The sequence below is a fragment of the Pristis pectinata genome, chromosome 16 (assembly GCF_009764475.1).
Source record: "Pristis pectinata isolate sPriPec2 chromosome 16, sPriPec2.1.pri, whole genome shotgun sequence".
NCBI lineage: Eukaryota > Metazoa > Chordata > Chondrichthyes > Rhinopristiformes > Pristidae > Pristis > Pristis pectinata.
Genome location: NC_067420.1, coordinates 27,901,749 through 27,920,839, shown reverse-complemented (window position 1 = coordinate 27,920,839; position 19,091 = coordinate 27,901,749). Strand labels below are relative to the sequence as shown.

The 19,091-nt window shown below is 36.9% G+C and overlaps 1 protein-coding gene across 2 annotated transcripts in view; it reads left to right on the top strand.

The window, feature by feature from the left end:
- LOC127578702 (nucleolar protein 4-like) overlaps positions 1–17,964 on the top strand; it is a 224,505-nt gene extending 206,541 nt beyond the window's left edge. For both annotated transcript variants that reach the window (XM_052031015.1, XM_052031014.1), the window contains exons 12-13: positions 4,398–4,599; positions 12,542–17,964. In XM_052031015.1, the coding sequence (XP_051886975.1) occupies positions 4,398–4,599; positions 12,542–12,744 (405 nt within the window). In that variant the 3' untranslated portion in view covers positions 12,745–17,964. The remainder of the gene's footprint in view (positions 1–4,397; positions 4,600–12,541) is intronic.
- The last annotated feature ends 1,127 nt before the right edge of the window (positions 17,965–19,091 follow it).

The following is a 19,091-nucleotide window of genomic DNA, read 5'->3' as shown; positions in this document are numbered from 1 at the left end:
TTCTGGTCCCTTGGTTATCCCCAATTTAAATTGCTCCACCACAATACCTTTAAAACTTTAATCTCTGGACTCACTAAACCCAGGCTACTAAACCAATCAAACTGTCATAAAATATGCACATTCTAGGAAGTATTATCTCTGTCTCTTTTTTTCCACCAAGACATTTATCAAGATCTACTTCATCTGACCATTTATGTCTTTTGTGTTATTTATTGCCAAATTTTGTTTGGTAATGTTCGTGCAATGTGCTATGGGAAATTTTTTTACATTAAAGTTATATGTTACATATACTGTGCAAATACAGTTGCTGTTAACATGGGGGAGAAAAAACAGGGTGTTGGGAGTGTCGTTTGGGCTGGAGATGTTGTGGTTGGGAGCTGTACAGGTTGAAAAGGTAGACATAAAAGTTTACTCTCCAAAATACTTTCAGACAAGATTCTGTGATAGGTAAATCCTCCTGTCACTATGCTCTAATGTTCTCTGATTTTATAATCAAGTATTTCCTAAGATGTGCATATTTTATGGTAGTTGGACTGTTTTAAAAGCCTAGTGAAAACTAAGTGTACAGAAATAGACCCGACTTGAGGTTGAATGTGGCATTGGCAAGGTCTGACTGTAGCCCTGATGGCGTCATATCAAACTGCTTGAATAGATTAGGTCCTCGTCTCTTTTCTTGAAGATGGGATTGTTGCATCTAGGTCCCATAAAATGTTCTCCTCTTTACAGGTGAGGGAGATGAGACTATAAATTTGAAGTTTGAAATTAGTTTGAAATCCAGAAGTTGCCCTCCACCAAGTTCTAGAACATCAAGAGGGGTACCATCTTTTCCAGAGGTCCTGTTGTTTTTCAGCTAGCATATAGGCTTTCAAGCTCACACAGTGGCAAGACTCAACGGGATGGTGCGATTTAGGATGGAGCCAAGGACACTTTTGTCAATTACAGATTCTCATCTATGGAGTCCAATGAAGTGCTTCTTCCAGTGAGAGGCCTGTCTGACCTTGATAATCTCTCCTTGATGCTTGGTTCTCAGCTGGGTGGACCCTTGAATGTTTGAGCCATAGATTAAGTTGACAGCATTGAAGAATGCACCCTTTACTGGACTTCCCAAGCCATCTGCTTTTAGGTCACAAGTACTTTGTTGGATCTAGGGCCTCAGGTGCCTGTAGATCTGTTTTGTTCCCTCATGGTGTTATGAATTCAAGAATGCCTTGCTTTTGTGGTTAATTAGCCTTTGGATTTCCTGCTTGTTCTCATCAAGCCAATCCCATAGGATCGATTGGTACTTGCTATTTACGTTTTCTATTTAACTAAAACACTAGCCAGTTTTTTTAAAGCAGAATGTTTATATGTGCACCTAATTAATTTTGTTATGGTTGAGAGTGAGTAAGGATGATTCCTTTGCTGTGGGCCACTACCTTCCCCTCATCAGGCCCCTGTTGTATCACTTGATGGGATAGTTCATCATAGTGTGCCGTTTATTATTTTAAACTGAGCCAGAATTGAGATACTGCAGAATGTAGTTGCACTGTTTTCATGTACTAACATTTAAATAGCGCTGGCTGAACACTTAAAGACTTTCATTTGTGCCTCTCACCTTGGTGACAAAAGACTCCATGTCTTGATTTATGCAAATACATGTTTTATCAACTGTGATCATCCCCAGAAGTTTGTTTCTATTTTACCAGCAAATTTTCAAATGGAGAGTTTGCATTAATATATCACATTACCCAAAATCTCCATAATGCTTCATTTCTAATAAATTGAGTTGAATTGAAATGATCGTCGCTTTATGCAAATGATGTATGACAAGCTCCCACAACCTGCAAATGGATGGATGACTAGCTAATCTTTTGAAAGAGAAGATTGGACTGGTGTAGAAATTGGTTCTCAGTCCCATGCACTAAATAATATCATAAGCACATTGAACTCTGCATACAAAATTCACTTGTACACCTCTGTTTTACAAAGGGTTCTACAGAAAACAACAGCCTGACAGAAAGACACATACATCCTCACTTTAATATAATCCAATATCTTCAACAGGGAGGATCCATTTATGTATTTTGTATGTATTTATTTAAGTATTGAAATTCTGATAAGGGACTTGATCTCATAACTAATGATATCACTTTGAAATTGTGGAAATAACTCAGTAGTACTGCACATCTTTCATTCTGCTTAATGATTTCTGAACCTTAATGCAGAGGTAGTTGCTTTTCATAGTTCATAGCTGGAAAAGTTCCACATTTCTTTGGCTGAGGTTTCAATATTGAAAAGATTGAAAATAAATGAACAAGGATCACAAACTCTGGACAATAAAGTTATTTCCAGCAGAAATTTTATATTACATTAAATTACAAAAGCTTTACACCAGACTTTTATGAGCTAATCTCCAGTCAAAGAAAGATTCATTTGTTCCTTGGGAGTGGAGAATACAGTGGAGTATATGAATTTTCTTCTCCTGGAGCAGCTTAATATAGCAATAAGAGGATACAAGATCTAATCTGTGCAGACAGTGAGATTTCTTTGTAATTGTACATTATATTAATACTGTTTGTTTACCTTTGATTTTCTTGTAGTTTTCTTCTAATAGTTACTTTCATAAAGTTTCATTTCTAATAGGAAACTTTACAAGATAGCTGTGTGGACCATAAACAGTTCTGTAACACTATAAAAAGCTTTTTTCGCTTCACCTTTCACATCTTCAGATATTCCACGTAGTTTAGAGCCAGTTACTTGATGTATATTCACCGCTTTGTAGTAAAGCCTAACTGCCATTTAGTGCGCAGCAGAATACAACAAACAGTAATGAGATAAGTGAATGCTTTCAGTATTGGTGGAGGAATGTTTAATGTTCTTGTATGCTCTTTTTAAAAAAAACTGCAGACCCTATCTCAATTAATCTCTTTGCTGGCCAAGGATAAAAAAAATGTGTGGGATTGAGGCAAATGCAATAAGGTTGATATACAAGTCAACCTTATTGCATTTGCCTCAATCCCACACATTTTTTTTGTGTGGGATTGAGGCTGAATGGCTTACTCTTGTTCCAATCTTATGTAGTTGTTAATATGCCCACTTTAAATTAGAAGGGGGAAGGTTCTATGGACGTGTTAGTTATTCATCTGCTAATATCAGTAATAGTAATTTATAAGCTTTGACATGCATGCATGAATGGAAGTTAGACTCTCCATAAAGAGCACATATGGAAATCAGTGAGCTCGAACTCTTCCCACACCTCCCTACACTAATGAAAAAGACCTGCAAGCAGTTTTCTGTTCACTCCCTCAGATAAAGAATGGTGCTTAGCAATGAAGGCCAGGAAAAATATGCACAGGTGATAGAACAGCCTGCAAATACCAATATAAAAATACCACGGCTGGACAGTCACAGAGCTGACAAGTAGAATTATTTGCATCCTCACAATTTATTAAAGGGAAAAAAAATCACTTTCCTGTTGTATTGTATTTCACAGACAGTTTATATTAGAGTTTAAGGTTAATGTTTTTTCAGCAAACCCTAAAGTGGTGTGTAAGATCATCCGGGAAGCTTATTAAATCCTCAGCAACAAAATCCATGGTGAACTCAAGGCTATGTTTTAAAATCTAAAATGATTTTAATCATATTGGAACAAACGTCAGTCCCTTCTAAATAGACCATTTGTATGAACAGATTTTATTTGTGATGCATCTGAGCTGCAAAACATTTGAGGAAGTAATAATTCATTAAAAGAATGAGAGGAGAACAATTATGGAATGGAATAGTTTAGTTTTGATGGAACTATTAAGTGAGATCTGTATCCTGTTGAGAGGAATGCAAATCTTTATGCAAGAAGAAACAGTGTGAGGTTGAATGGTTGCTGCATTAAAAATGGAGAGCATTAAATTTTTCTGTTGTATGTTTCAGCTGTACTTGATATTTGACTGCTTATCCTAAGAAAATTCACTTTTGCAGTAATTTAGTTGGATGCATGGGGATTTTCTTGTAACATGGACTGGAAAGCTGGAATCCAGCTCTCACTGACACTACAATCTGGTGCACTTAGCCGACAGAAAGCTCTGGCAGTTTCTGTTGACGCTGGGTATTTGATGCATATATCATTGAGTACACATTTCAGCCTGCATCTCCAGAGTTGATATAAATTAAAGGCTGGTGATTGACTAATGGCAACAGATTCAAGTAGTGGACAATTTTGCATGTAGCAGCTACTGAAGTGTGGAGATGTATTTATTAAATAGGAAAAAGTGCACTAATTTGAAGTAAACAAGGCAAAATAAACAGCAAAGGCTGCATGAGCAAATTACTGGTAGGTTGGAAATGCTGTACAAATTGTTTCTTTTTTGAAAGTGTACAAGACCTGAGGTTTGTTGATTTTAGTTTGCTGTTTTGTTTTGCTGTAGGATGAACCGATTGCACTAGATAAACACACTCAACAAGCGAGGGAGGCGGCCCAGCTCGCGCACACCACTTACTCACTGCCAGCTGCTTCTTACTCACAGGATCAGATGTATATCAATGGAGGACTGAATTACAGTTACCGTGGTTACGGAGGAATAGGAGGTGGACTGCAGACTACTTTGCAAACTGGCACCATCAGCAATGGTATGAACTTTACAACCAATAACCTATTGTGTTAAGTTTGAAATACTGTCAAAAACATGGAACAAGTAATATTGTGTACTGTAGAGGAAACACTATAATGAAAGATGATGGTCTTTTTTCCACTCAGTTTGATAACGTGAAGATAACTTTTTCCCAGGGAGATTTCAGAGCACTGATGATTCTCACACTGTTCATCGGTCTTTCTGACCTTGTATCACTCATCTAATGCAAAATTTTGATATGTAATTGGATGGAGCATAATGGAATAACAATTTACAATTCCTTGATCTGCATTTTCCATACATAATTAGGTCACAGAGGTGGATTTTATTGCAGTAGGCAGTTGAAGGTACATCATTACTAGTGAGACAAAGGGAAAGAGTTGTAAATAATAGGCCAAAATGAGCCGAACAGAGAGCTTGAGGATGGGATGGAAAGGTGATTAGTTTGGGGTTGGGGGTGCTGAAGCAGTGGGGAGGAAACAATGAAATAGTTAAGTCTGACAATGACAAAACTATGCTTGAATGTTTCCACAGTGGGTTGGCTGAGGTGGGCAGAGACAGGATTTGTTACAAACAGTGAAAATAGGCAGTCTTTCTGAATGTGAGGTCAGAGCCCAGACTATGTCATTTTCTAAAATATACAGAACCATCTCTTTGTCTGGATACTAAATGTGTTTTAAACTTGGAATCAACCTTTTTCCACGTTTCCATAGCCAAACTAGCCTGCACTAAGGGAGAGACCAAAACTGTACGTGATATTCTGAATAGGATTTAACTAGGGTCCCATACACAGACAAAATGGAATATCTTGTGAAAATTCCTGTAACTATAACCTAATCCAGATTCCCTTATTACTTTCAACATAGCTTCATAGCATTGATAATGACTTTTAGACTATTTTACTACATTCATTTTCTTTCACCACTGGCTTCAATGCTAGTCTCTAAGATGCAGGTATACTTTGCATTAGATCTGCACACATACATAATATTAACAGTTTTCTAAATTAAACAAATTGACCAAAAACAAGCCTCTTAATACATTTGAATCCACTGCCTGTAGTTTTCATGCATTACACTCATAACTCTCATAGCTTTCTCTTGATTGTCATCTTGGAGATCACTTCCCCCAATGTAAACATTTGGATCGTTAAATGAGAATACTAAAACCCAAGGTCCTCATTGCAAGATGTCATTGGCAGAACCGAATCAATTGACAACGACTTTCTGCTGATGTACATTCAGACTGTTCTTACTCCAACAACAAAATTGTGCAAGGTTCTGTCTTATATTGTGGCTTCCTGATAGGTAACTTATTTAAAGGATTTTGACTGTCTAGATGGACATTGTCTACAGGATGACCTCATGCACTAACTTAGTAACTTCAAAAAAGTTTAATCAAATAACTAAGTTGCATCTTTTCAAAAGACATCTGTTGAAGCAGTTTTTACTTTGTGAAGAGGTTAAAAGAATCCAAGCTTGTCCAGGGCATGAAAATAGGTGGAAGGGAAAGTTTTGATGAGGATATTGTGACTCTGCAGAGGGATATAGATAGATTGAGTAAATTGGTAAATGGAGTTTAATGTGAGAAAGTGTGAGGCCATGCACTTTGGTAAAATAACTCAAAAGACAGATTATTATCTAAATGGAGAAAGACTATGAATGAGTGAAGTACAGAGGGATCTTGGTGTTCTTTTGTAGAAATCATAAAAGGTCAGCATGATGATGCAGCATTAGTTAGGAGGGCAAATGGCATATTGACCATTATTGCAAAAGAATTGGAGTTTAGAAATGGCGAAGTTTTGTTACAATTATACCCATGTGTTGGTGAGACTACACCTGGAATACTGTGCACAGTTTTGGTCCCCTTAACGAAGAAAGGATATAATAGCATTGGAGGCAGTCCAAAAGAGATTCATCAGGCGTGAATCTCTGGTGTGAGAGGATTGCCCTAAGAGCAGAGGCTAAATGGGCTAAACTGCATTCCTTCGAGTTTAGAAGAGTGAGGAGTAATCTTATTGAAACATATGAGATCCTAAGGGGGCTTGACAGGGTGGATGTTCAGATGTATTCACTAGTGGGAGAGTCTCGAATGAGGAGACGTTCCAAAGATAAAAATCTGGTCATTTAAAACTGAGGTACGTAGAAATGTCTTCTTGCAGAGAATTGTGAATCTCTGGAATTCTCTGCCCCAGAGCATTGTAGAGGCTAGCTCATTAGAAACTTTTAAAGTGGAGGTAGATATATTTTTTGAAAGATCAGAGGATTGAGTCCGAAGGGGATCTGGCACAGAGGAGTTGAGGCCTGGTGTAGATGGTGGGGCAGGATTGAGAGACCATGCGGCCCGCTCCTAGTTCCTTGTGTTCTTGTGAAGGGTTAACACATCATAACTTCCAGCATATCTGGCCTTTGAGATGCAAAACTCTCCTACATTCTCTGCTTTCAGGGAGTCAAAATGTTTTCTGTTAAAATTTGAGAGGAGTTATTTTAGGGAAGTTTACAAAACATGCACTGCCTTTAATCCCATCCTGAAACTTGGAAAAGCCAGTAATCTTGTAAAAATGCTGAGGAATGCGAAGTATTTAGTGCTGAGTCCTTCAGTAGAGCAGGAGATCAAATGCACTGCAGTTGGCTGGCTGAAGGTCAGGATGTTCCAGCCTATGTTTCCCTTCTTGTTTTTAATACGGTGTTGACCCAAACAGACATTACTTTTGTTCTCTCCACCCCACCCCTACTCTGCAACTTAAAACTTGCTTGTCTTATCACTTTTCCAATGCTGATGAAAGGTCATGGACCTGAAAAGTTAACACTGGTTTTCTCTCTACAGATGCTGCCTGATCTGAGTATTTCTAGCATTTTTTATTTTTACTCCATATTCCTCACTGGTCTTCATGATTTAAGTAGATCTTCAGGATGGGGCTGAGTGGAGTGCAGGCACTTTCCTTTAAAGAGCGAAGGCAATTAGAAGGTAGATTAATTCAGGGCGACAAGTTGCAAAGAAAATTCCTCAATCAAAGACGCAAAATAGAATGAGCAAAATCACATAAGAAAAATAAAATAACAAAATCTTAAGGAAAAAGTATTTCAAAAAAAGTATTTTGAATGTGTAAAATTTAATTCAAATTGCTGCTTGACGTGTTGTATTTCAGAATCTGAAGTAAGCAACAGATCCCTATATTACTCCACTCCACTTTATTTAAATGTATTGTTCTTTAAGCCATGCATGAGGTGACAATGTGCCATTATGCAGATTTCCTTATTAGAGTTCTTCAAAACAAAACCGAACAAAAATTTACACCCTGAAAATTATGATACAAATTCTTAATGTGGTTGTAACAAATTTTTCCAACTGCTCTTTCAAGTGGGTTGTTATCTGGTCTGTTTTAACTAGGATAATGCCTATTTCAAAATGTCAGAGAGAAATATATGAACGTATAAATGTCACACTCAGCAACAGTAATGATGAAAATCATCTGGTTTATAGGATTGACCATTTTGAAATTACCTAAATTACTTGAAGAAAACAGTATTTGGAGGCTAACTCTGCCCCCTCATGTTTCCATTTACTTGCACTGAAAAAATTAACCTCCTAGAGTTCTAATAAAATGTAATTGTTTGAGGTGGGGATCAAGGATACGTAGTGTGCTGGGTTTTGAAAGCTATGTACCTCAGGAATTGACTGTTTTTATCCCACTGTAATCCTGCTCAGCAGGCCTTGGATTATGTGCTAGATGAAGATGGCATTACTTAGGTGACTAATAATCCTGTCTCTTATAATGTGAATGGATACAGCGTTGGGAGCAGATACATCATTCATGGAGGCCTGCACATCAGATGCTAATGAAATTAACATTTGCTCTTGGTGCCTCACTTTTTTATTAGATACAGCTAAAAAATATGCCCTCAGTAGTGTGCATTTGGATGAAACATTACAATTTCAGGTCAGAGGGTTTGGATGGATAACTAATAAATTAAACAAAGTAAGCAACACATGTTTATCCACTTAAAGGAAAATATACATGTTGAAACATAAAGGAGCTGGAATTACTGACATTCACATACTAATCAATCAGAATATTTGCAGACACCATGGGTATCAATTTGTTTGAAAACTCTCATGAACTAACCAAGTGTGATTTCTCGCATTCCAACTTGCCCCAAGTGTACATTTTCTTTATTTTAATGAGTTTGCAAGGATTTTGGTAGAGCCATAAAATTAAATACAAGGCAACAGCATAGGAGAGGGAACAATTGATTTAATAATCAAATGTTAAGGCTACCTGCTATTCTAGCACAGGAATATTATACAGAGTTAAGGTATCCAGTGACAAAGAATTTGGGAATGAAAATCTCCTGCTGTTATTTGCTGGATTCTTTAAAATTTATACTAGTTTGTAATTGAGCAGTTAGTTGGATCCATTAAACTAAATGAGAACATGGTGGTATATCCAGATTATTTTGGATATAAATACTCATGGGCATAATTACTTTGTTCTGAGTATTCGCAGAGTTCAAAACTCAAGACTGCAGCTGTTTATTTTCTTACTGAACTTGTTTGTCAGAAATTATTCTTATTTCTTGCCACTACATTAGTTCTATTGGGATTTTCATCAGTTCTAATTAGATCAGAAACTAAGTAGATAAGCCTCAGTCTAGAAGTTTGAAATTTTATGCAAATAAGCAGTTTCTGCATTTAAAGTACTACAGTTTAGTCAGGAATGTTAAGTAGACATAAGGTAGACATAAGGGAGGCATATTGAGACTGTATAGTTGTGTTCTGCAGATCACATCAGCACTGAATCACTTATCACAGACCAGAGTAAATAAATGAGAAGTGAATCATTGGATTCAGGATCCATTTCAGAATCATAGATATCAGGATCCAGGTATCGTGCTGCTGCTGCTGCTACTCAAGGTGTCTTGATACAGATCACAACTTCTGGCTGTTCTCTCACTCTGCACCCCTTCCACCCCAATCCTCCCCCCCCCCCCCCCCCCCCCAACCTACGCCAACGAATGTTTTGCATCCTCAGTGAGGTTCTTGACCTGCACATCAGGGATGTAACATGCTATCCTGGAATGTCTTCAATCAGACAGGAGGTTCTGTGGTTAACTATTGAATATTCTCTCATTGTAGTTTTCCTGTTCGTTCTATGACCCCCTAACCATTGAACTATTACCGATTGCTTGATCTAAATACCAATTAAGATGCACCTGGGAAAAATCCTGCACTACCTCTCTCATCTCCAATGTCTTTCTAGTAGTTGCTAATTCCCACACACTCCAGGCTGTGGGTTGACTACCTCCTGAAATGTGCTCTGGTGCAGCCAGTTGCTGCTCAAGTTTCAAAACCCAGACTCTATCTTCCTCCAGCTGACAATACTACTTGCACCTGCTGTTGTAATCAACATGAAAACATTCTGGAGTTCCTTTGTGGCACAGGATGTTCATTTTTGATTCAGTACAGTATGTATAACTAATGACAAACTCCAGTAATTTCTCTGTATTTGACCTGAAATTGACAGGTATGTTGTCCCCAAGTTCCTCCTTTCCTTCTCCCTTTTTGCCTAATGGATTGACATTTGCAATTTTGCAAGCCCCAGTAATAAACATTGTTTTTAGGACAACTCAGTGAACCGATGCACTGGAGCATTATGTTTTGAGGTATCTGATTACAGGAAAAGAAAAGTTGGTTGCGAGGGGGCACTGGACCAATCTGTTCTGGCTCTTAGCAAGCAAATCAAAGGTGGTATTGTAATCCATCGAGAATATTTCTGCCCATGCCTACTGGATAAGGGACCCTAAACCTAGTAAAACCAATAAGTAAGGAAAACAAGTTATAAAGTCTTGAAGCCTTCTCAGACATCTCATGTTGATTCATGTGCAGTGTACCATAGATGGTTGTTTTTCTTTCAACAGTTCAGTGTTTAAGGTGAAGAAAGGACAAATCTTTCATATCCTAAAACATTCAGCATCTTTTGTATGTTTTTATCTGTCATTTAGAGTTACTACATTAAAATATGCAGTTAGGAAAGATTGATAGACACAAGAAACAATATGCCCTTCCCTTTGAATGTTATTCCTTTTAAACTAAATTCTAATCATCTCCCATAGTCATACATAATTCATCCAGCACACAGGTAAACATGTTGGTTCTATTTTTCCTCTGGTTCAACTGGATTGACAGATTTAGTAAGCTACATACCAGTTGGGGAATTGAATACAGAAAGCAGAGGCATGATGTAAAAATCTGAGGTCCCCTGCTGATTCAGTTGATTTACTTGATGTATAGTTCAGCAAGACAGACATGAATAATCCCATATTCATGTCAAAAATCACTGATTTAAGATCATACTACCATTTGGATCACCACCCTGAGTTAGGCCCGGAAAAAGGATCAGGATTCCATTTGAATGCAGTTGACAAACCCTACTGGAATTTCATATGGATAGTGGGCAAGGATAGAATTATAGCTTGCTATGTTGCCAACTACAATCTAACATCCGGCAGCTGTTCCACATCAGTATTTATGCATGGTATCAAGACTATCCTGTTAAAGGACTGAGTTAATATTGATAGGTATCTGATGGGCAGCATAGACATAGTGGGCTGGAAGGGCCTTTTTCTCTGCTGTACAACTCTATAACCAAGAAGAGGGAAGAGAATTTGTTCTGTGAAATTTGCCCTTTCCCTCATTGAATGCAAGACCCTCAGGAAATCACCTGCTTAACATTGCACTGCAAATTTTTCTTCAATTTTAGAGATAATTTTAAACAGGAAAGTACTAATGGTAGCATTACATTATTTAGAAGCTAATGTAATTGCATTTTTTCTTATTACAATTGACCAACAGGAACTTCTCATTTCACTCTACCTTGCTTATATACCACTTAGTTCTGGGGAATTGTTTTTGATGTGCTTCTCACGAATAAATTGTGAGCTAGTGTAGCTTTTAGACATGAAGTAAATCAGCAGGCTTCTTAAATTTTGCTGTCAGATTTAATGATGTATAGGTTATTCCTTCCATGCAGAGAGCCTACCAGTGAAAAGGATAAAGCACACAAGATTAGCAACACACTTGAAGTTACACTCAGAAGGCCAGGACCAATATCTACACAGCATCATTGCTGTTTAATTGCAAAGATGAGGGGATTTTAAAACCCCTATTGTAGGAATTCCAAGTGAGGAAGGTAACACTGTCAAAGAACAATAGGTCAAAGCAAATGTTTGAAGGGAGTTCCGAGGATCCAACTCTGACCTTTAACCTGGATGGATGCTTTTGTTCAGTTTTAAACCAACTAAATACAGGGGGAAGAATGACTTGCTGTTATAGGAAAGAGCTAAATGCAAATTGGTGCATCTAATCAATTACCCTAAAATAATTATAAAAATTCAGTCAGCTGGTTTCCCCCTCAAAAAACTAACCAAAATCAAGAAAGTAAGTTCCTAGTACAGACACCATTAAATCTTTAAGAAGTTTGTTTCAAGTTCAACAGCAAACTCTGTCACTCTGCCTCTCATTGAAATTTCCTGGCCATATCTGTGTAAGAAAGTAATAATTCTAGAATTAATTGCCTGCATTAACTTTGAACTCTTTTGGTACACAGAAGCTTACTTAGTATAGGATTATTCCGTGTCTAAAAATTGTATTTTAGAGATGACATGTCTAACCATCAAAATTATATTACTTATTGGGACATTCTCACCAATTTGATAAATTGTACCAGTAAGCAACTTCCTTTCCTTGAGTTGCCAGATCTGGAACGTAATAGTGAAAAATCTGCTGCTAAGCATTAATCGTTATATATTCAAATAGCCAGATCAGATTTTCACCATTAAGATTCTCACCATTGTTCATAAAACCATTTTCTTATTGAGCTCACTGGATATATTAAAATGCTTAACACGAAAGATAACGGATTCATTTCTAAATCCCTTCAGGCCCAACTGATCTCAGCATGAAAGCGCTGGCCTCAAATTCGACTTCATCCAACACGAGCAACAGCAGGAGTGTACCAGCAGCACAGCTCAGTCCAACAGAAATTAATGCAGTTCGGCAGCTCATTGCTGGCTACAGAGAATCAGCAGCCTTTCTCCTCCGGTCTGCAGACGAACTGGAAAACCTAATTTTACAACAGAATTGACTCCTTTCAGCACAGTCCTAGTGATAACACCCCACATTCTGTAGTCACCCAGTTCAAAACTGGAAATTGGGAGGAGATTCCTCTTGTTACATGATGGCCATTAACCCATTGCTGCTATGGAAGTGATAATGCCACCAACCTTTAACCTCAGACCTTCATCAGGACCGAGTGTGCGAGTGCGTATGTCTTCAACCCAAGGACCTCATTCACCAGAGTATTTGTTTTCTTAGCTGGCAGCACAAACTGAAAGATTTGATATGTGCAAGGACTCAGCTCCTCTCACAGGCAGCTGTAGTTCCTGACCAGTTGCTATACAAAACCCACATAGCATTCAATTCCCAGGTGCAATACCTAGTAATGCTGCTAATAGAAATAACCTAGTCCAGGTCTCTGGAAGAACAATAGAGCAGAGAAATTAATCTCTATTGGTTTTGAGTTCATTCTGGTCATTAATTTAATTATGAGGATAGTAGCATCAAATGGTACATGCGTATTCAACTAATTTACAAGAGCATTTTTATTACTAGCCTTTTGTTTTGTTCCTATTGAACTCCCGATTCATTAACTAATCCACTATCCACAGTGAAGCCTGCATTCTGTTACTGCTACAACTAATAGAGGCACTTATTGTCAGGGATCCACACACAAAATGTCCCAGTATTAAATTTGATCTCACATGGACTAACACAAGGCCAAAAGGTAGGTGTGTTGATTCATTCTAGTGTGAAATTCATGTACAAGCTGTAAGTGTACAAGGCCAGTGCTGATGAAAGATCAAATATTTTAAATATAATTAGTGAAGTGCCCTTTCAAAGATGTACAAACCATTTTGTGCTTGCCTGTTACAAACTGATTGGTATATCAGAGCAAACAGCTACACAGGTGAATGCTGCTTCAGTAGTACTAGACTAAGCTTTGTAGAATTTTAATGCGTGTTCTGATTTCAGAATGTGCCTGAGAAAATATAGGATTTGTAGCCTGTAATTATTTTGTACATAGTGGCAGGAGAATAGGCTTTTTTTAAGAAACACATTCTATATACAAAGACAAAGCTCCAGTTTTAGCCACAGCAGGCTTCACATCAGTCTGTTATTACCAAAATATTTCAGTATAATTAGCAGCTAAAGTATAATGCAGTCAGGACACAACTCATCTGTGAAAACCAGAGGGTGACTGCTTAGAGAGAATAGTCCCACCCCTCCGCTTCAACACCACATGCAGTGGAACTGCATTCTGTATCAAAGAAAGTGTAACAAGAATATTGTTCAGCAAATGTAAACACTCTGCCTAAACATCTAAAATTTAACCCCAGGCTTGCACAGTTATAAGCATATACTTGCAGAGGTTTGAGCAAAAGAAAATAATCCAGTAAACTGATAAGAATGAGTATTGCCTGACTAGAATGGACTAAATAAATGCAACCTGATGGGGTACATTTTACAGCCAGTTAAGTTCTTATACCTTATTTTAGGTGGTTCTCAAATTGCAATTATAGATAATTACCATGAAGTTACATCAGATAACTTTCACTTTATTCACTGCCAAATGCTTAATTTCAAATCTTGCAGCACTTAAGCTTTTGTCTCTTCAGCAAATGAAAATGCACCATGAAATCTTTCAGAACTCAGGTAACAATTTATACCAAGGTAAAATTTTTACTGTTTTTTTTAAAAAAAGTGAATACTGTGAAACAGAAACTGGTTTGTCATTTTATACTTTTCTCTAACTCTGCTTTTAATAGTTACCATTAGCTGCAAAAATAGTTGTTCTAGGTCTTTTATTGTAAGAAATAAACACTGTGTTTGGATAGTTTCAAACTAAATTTAGTTCTTGAAAGGTTAGACTTTCTTCACTGGTACCAAGCTGTATAAATATTTGCATAAGATAGCTCTAAGGCATTAACCTACATGTTGGTTTGTTTCATTGCAGTGGTAATGCTTGGTTTCCTTCAGGTCAATAATCTTACTCTACATTCAGGGATAAACTCATTAATTTTGGAGAAATATCTACCTATTAAGTTTCAAATGCTAGCAGTTAACCCTTGATAGATTAAGTGGATTTGATTCCAACTACCACATGCTACCATATGATGTCAGCTTTCCAAAGAATTCTATTGAAACCTGCTTTACTGTGGGAATCTCTGAAATTTGCTCTAAGGACTCAGTAAAGGGTGCATTTTTTTGAAAAGGGCTTACTTAACTACTATAACTTTTAACCAAACTTTAGTGAAAAACGTGTGCTCTAGATTGCTGTCTGCATCATAAAATAACCTGACCTTTGAAACAAACCTCAGTTGTACTTTATAGAAAGGTTGCTTCAGGACTGATGTTGCCCAGATCTCATATATGTTGGTTACTAATTTTTAACCACTAATGTAAAAAAGCTTTTTATGAGATACTTCTACCTCAGTTTTCCCTTCATTATAAGTTAACTATCAGCTGTAGAATAAAATTCAGTCTCTCACACACAGATACACATAATTCCACTGATCCAGGAAAAGAAACCTACTTATTCACTCTGCACCACCAGCCTCCGTTAATAAGTTCCTTTTCCACACACCCCACCTCCAGTCACTTAAAACACATACGAGTAGGTTGTACGTTAGAATTAGGCTGCACTAGAGAGCGTTGCAAGCGTGCAGTGCAATTTTGTGTTTTTTTTTAAAAATGAATAATTCTCACTAAACAAACCAATAATGATTTGAGATTGCATTTTACAGGGAAACCTTTTAAAGTCCATGTCAACTTTGGAAAGGTGATCCTTTTACACACAGTAACAAATGTATTCAGGAAATAAATGATCATTAAACTTGCGAGTGATGTGCACTCGATGTTGCTGATATTATTGATTGTGGTGCAACCATGCACCTCACACAACTGTTTATCATACAGTGATGAAGTCTTTTTCCCACACCCAACCATCCATAATCTTGTGAACCAAGGCCAAAGCAATCCAGCAATATTCATTTAGATATAGAATGCCCTGATAGACAGATGAGAAGCATAAACAGAAATATTCTTCAACCAGACCTCAACTATTTTGGACCAAAAAAAAGGAGAGAAGTAGAAAAAAAAAATCCAGGAGCAGTAGAGGTCCAAAGAGATTCAGGAGTCCATGTGCACAACTCACTTAAATGTAGCGGTCAGGTACAAAAATAATCAAAGGCTAATGGTGTGTTAGCCTTTATATCAAGAGCGCTGGAAAAGAAAAGGGAGGATATTTTTCTATAGCTACACAAAGCTGTGGTTAGACCACATCTAGAGTACCATGCATATTTCCAGGCACCACATCTTGGAAAGGATATATTAGCCTTGGATGGCAGCACAGATTCACCAGAACATTACAGCATTAATAATTAGGAGCAATTACATAAACCCAGCTTGTGTTCCCTGAAAAAATAAAAGGCTTAGGAGGTAATTTTAATGAGAACATTAAAGATTTTGAAAGAAATTGATAGGGTAAATAGAAAACAAAACATTTCTGTTGTTGGGCAAGCCTTGATTAGAATATGTAATCTTAAGATTAACCTTTCAGGAGAAAGTTCACAAGTAAATGGAGTGCTCACCCAAAGGAAGGAGATGTTATTAACTTAATAATTTAAAATAAGAGTTTAGTAGACTTTTTGCTAACTATAGCTGCTACAGGTTATAGAGCCAAGTCAGGTAACTGGAGATGGGTTACACATCAGCCATGATTTTATTCATTGCAGGAACATGCATCCCTCCTTGTCTAATTCTGTTCCAAACTTACTTCTCAGTATAGCACCTTTTATCAAACACATTCCTTGCTGAAAGCTTTAAATACTGTTTCCACAACATTTCTTAGGCCAATTAGCCTTCACCCATTTTTACTGGTATCTGGTATATCTTAAAAGTTCATTTTTAAGGGAAAAAAAGTACGCTTCATACTGAAAATGCTACCATCCTCATAACAGCCCAGTTGTACAGACCAATGGCATGAATGGATTTTGATTTGATGATAGTCACGACTGTAATAGTTAAGTTAAAAGGCAAAGAACGCTTAATATAACCTCATTCATATACTTTTGGGACCTCTTTCAAGCCGAAGAGCAGGTGATGTTCTCTGCCCTCTGTTTTAAGCTAATTGTCCTTTTAAAGTGCTTTGTGTGTGACACAGAGTTACTTTTTTATAAAAAAAAGGTGGGGGGGGGGAATGTTTTTTTTAAAAATGTACAGGATGTTGCTAAATTTTGTTCTGTGTGGGTTGTTGTCCTTAGCAGTTCCAGAAAAGAGACAGAAAAAAAAAATAGGCAAAAGACAATCTTAGCCCCCTTTGATGCTGTGATTAACTTTTTCATAAGTGCAGCTATTGAGTAAAATTGGGGGACCACTAAGTATTTTTCAGCCATAACTTAAAGTCACTGAAATGTTGTTGCACAATGATAATGAATAGTTCTGAGGACTGTGTGTAATTATACAGTCATCATTCAAAGATCTTAACCCTTTGAGTGTTGATTTTTTTAAAAAATTCTAGCTGTTAGGCTGTTTACTTTGTTGATCTACTGTACTATTGCACCCTTTTGCAGAAAATGCTGACCACAGAGAAGACATTTTCTGTATGGAAACCATTCCAAGTGACACTGAACAATGTTAACTGTACTGTTGCAAATGTTCCCTGTAGAATTGAAAGGATTAATAAGCATTAACTGGCTAGAATTTGATGTGTCGTACAGTTGCAGTCAGCAAATTAACTGGATGTTGTTATTAAACAACAAAATAGCGGTGCTTTTGATTTATTTTGACGGGGAAGAGGAGAATCCGGTTCCTTAACTGTTTGTACCTAATACCAATGTGAACTTTGTATTTCCTTCTGATTTTTGACTCAGTGAAAGTGTGGCTGTTTACATGTACAGATTTTGCGATTTTGTGTTCTCCAATACCCTGTATTAATGCTGTAGAAAAAAACAAAATAACCCAAATTCTTTTAATATTTATTGCAATATACACAGTGAATATGTTTTCCAATACATGTGGCTAATTATTTTGATTCTTCGTGTTGATATACGTAAAGCAAATGAGTTTTTGTATTTTTGTTTGCTAAATGAATAGCATGGGCAGTTCTACTTACATATCACTTTAATTATGAACCAATGATCTTGCTGGAGCTGTCAGTATGGTGTCAAACTAGCAAAATGCACTGGTTTCATTATACTCTGTGGAATATCTTTGTACTATATACATATATAAGATGGAGTACTAATAAAACCAATATACTGTGTATCAGAAAGAAAACTCAAATGCTAATATTCTTTCTTATTCAAGTGCTGAACTTTTTTTGCTTACTGACATGAACAATTGTAGTGGAGAATTAAATCCCCGCATGTGGTGCCAATATCAGAACATTAATTGCAACTTCACTCAGTGCACAAAATGGAATTACCATTACTGCCAGAAATGGTTCTGGGTGTTACTTCTTTAATACCTCTGCTTACCCGCTTTGGTTGTCCATAAATCTGTGGCTGTCAGGAGATTTTCATCATCTTGGAGCACTGATTGGTATCACAATGGTCTCTCCTGTTTCTCTAAAGTTTTAGTGGATTGTAGAAGGCACTCTACATTTATACAATGACTGAAAGAAACAATTCTGTAGGGTGGAGAGTTGTACATAGCAACAATTTTCAGGTTCCAAATGATTAACAGAACACAGTGATACCACTACATAGCACTTCTTAGCTCTTCAGACCAGAGATGAATTTATGGACATTATTCATTGCAGATCATGAATCATACACTTCCATAAGGATTGATAGTCCCAGCAAATAGTGGTCTAGCTCTGGTTAACGAGAGAAATTAAACATAGTATTAAAGGAAAAACCGGTAATACTGTTCAAAGAACATTTAGCTTGAACACAGAGGATTTTAGAATTGAGAAAAGACTAGAGTAATGATAGAAAATAAATGCAATAGATAACAAAATTCAAAAACACATTAAAACAGCTTCTATACAAATGTACAAATTAAGGTATTAACGAAAGCAAATGTGAATTCCTTAAAAGACAGAAACAAGAGTTTTCTGGTTAAAAAATACAATATTAGTATCAATGACAAAATAATATTGTAGAACTAAAATCCAGCAAATCAACTGGACACAATGATCTGCACCCTGAAGTTTTGAAGTTGCAGAAATAGTGGGTGTATTGGATAGATGTTAGAATGGACCCTACCTGAGGATAGAAAAAAAAATGAGATACATAAAACGGCAGGCCAGTTAACCATGTCAATAGGAAGGAAATTTAACATATTAGAAATGTGGTAGCATTTCATTGTGCAGTTGTGTTGTGGTATGGGTTCCCGTCATTGTGCAGTTAGCAAACTTATGAGAAGGAA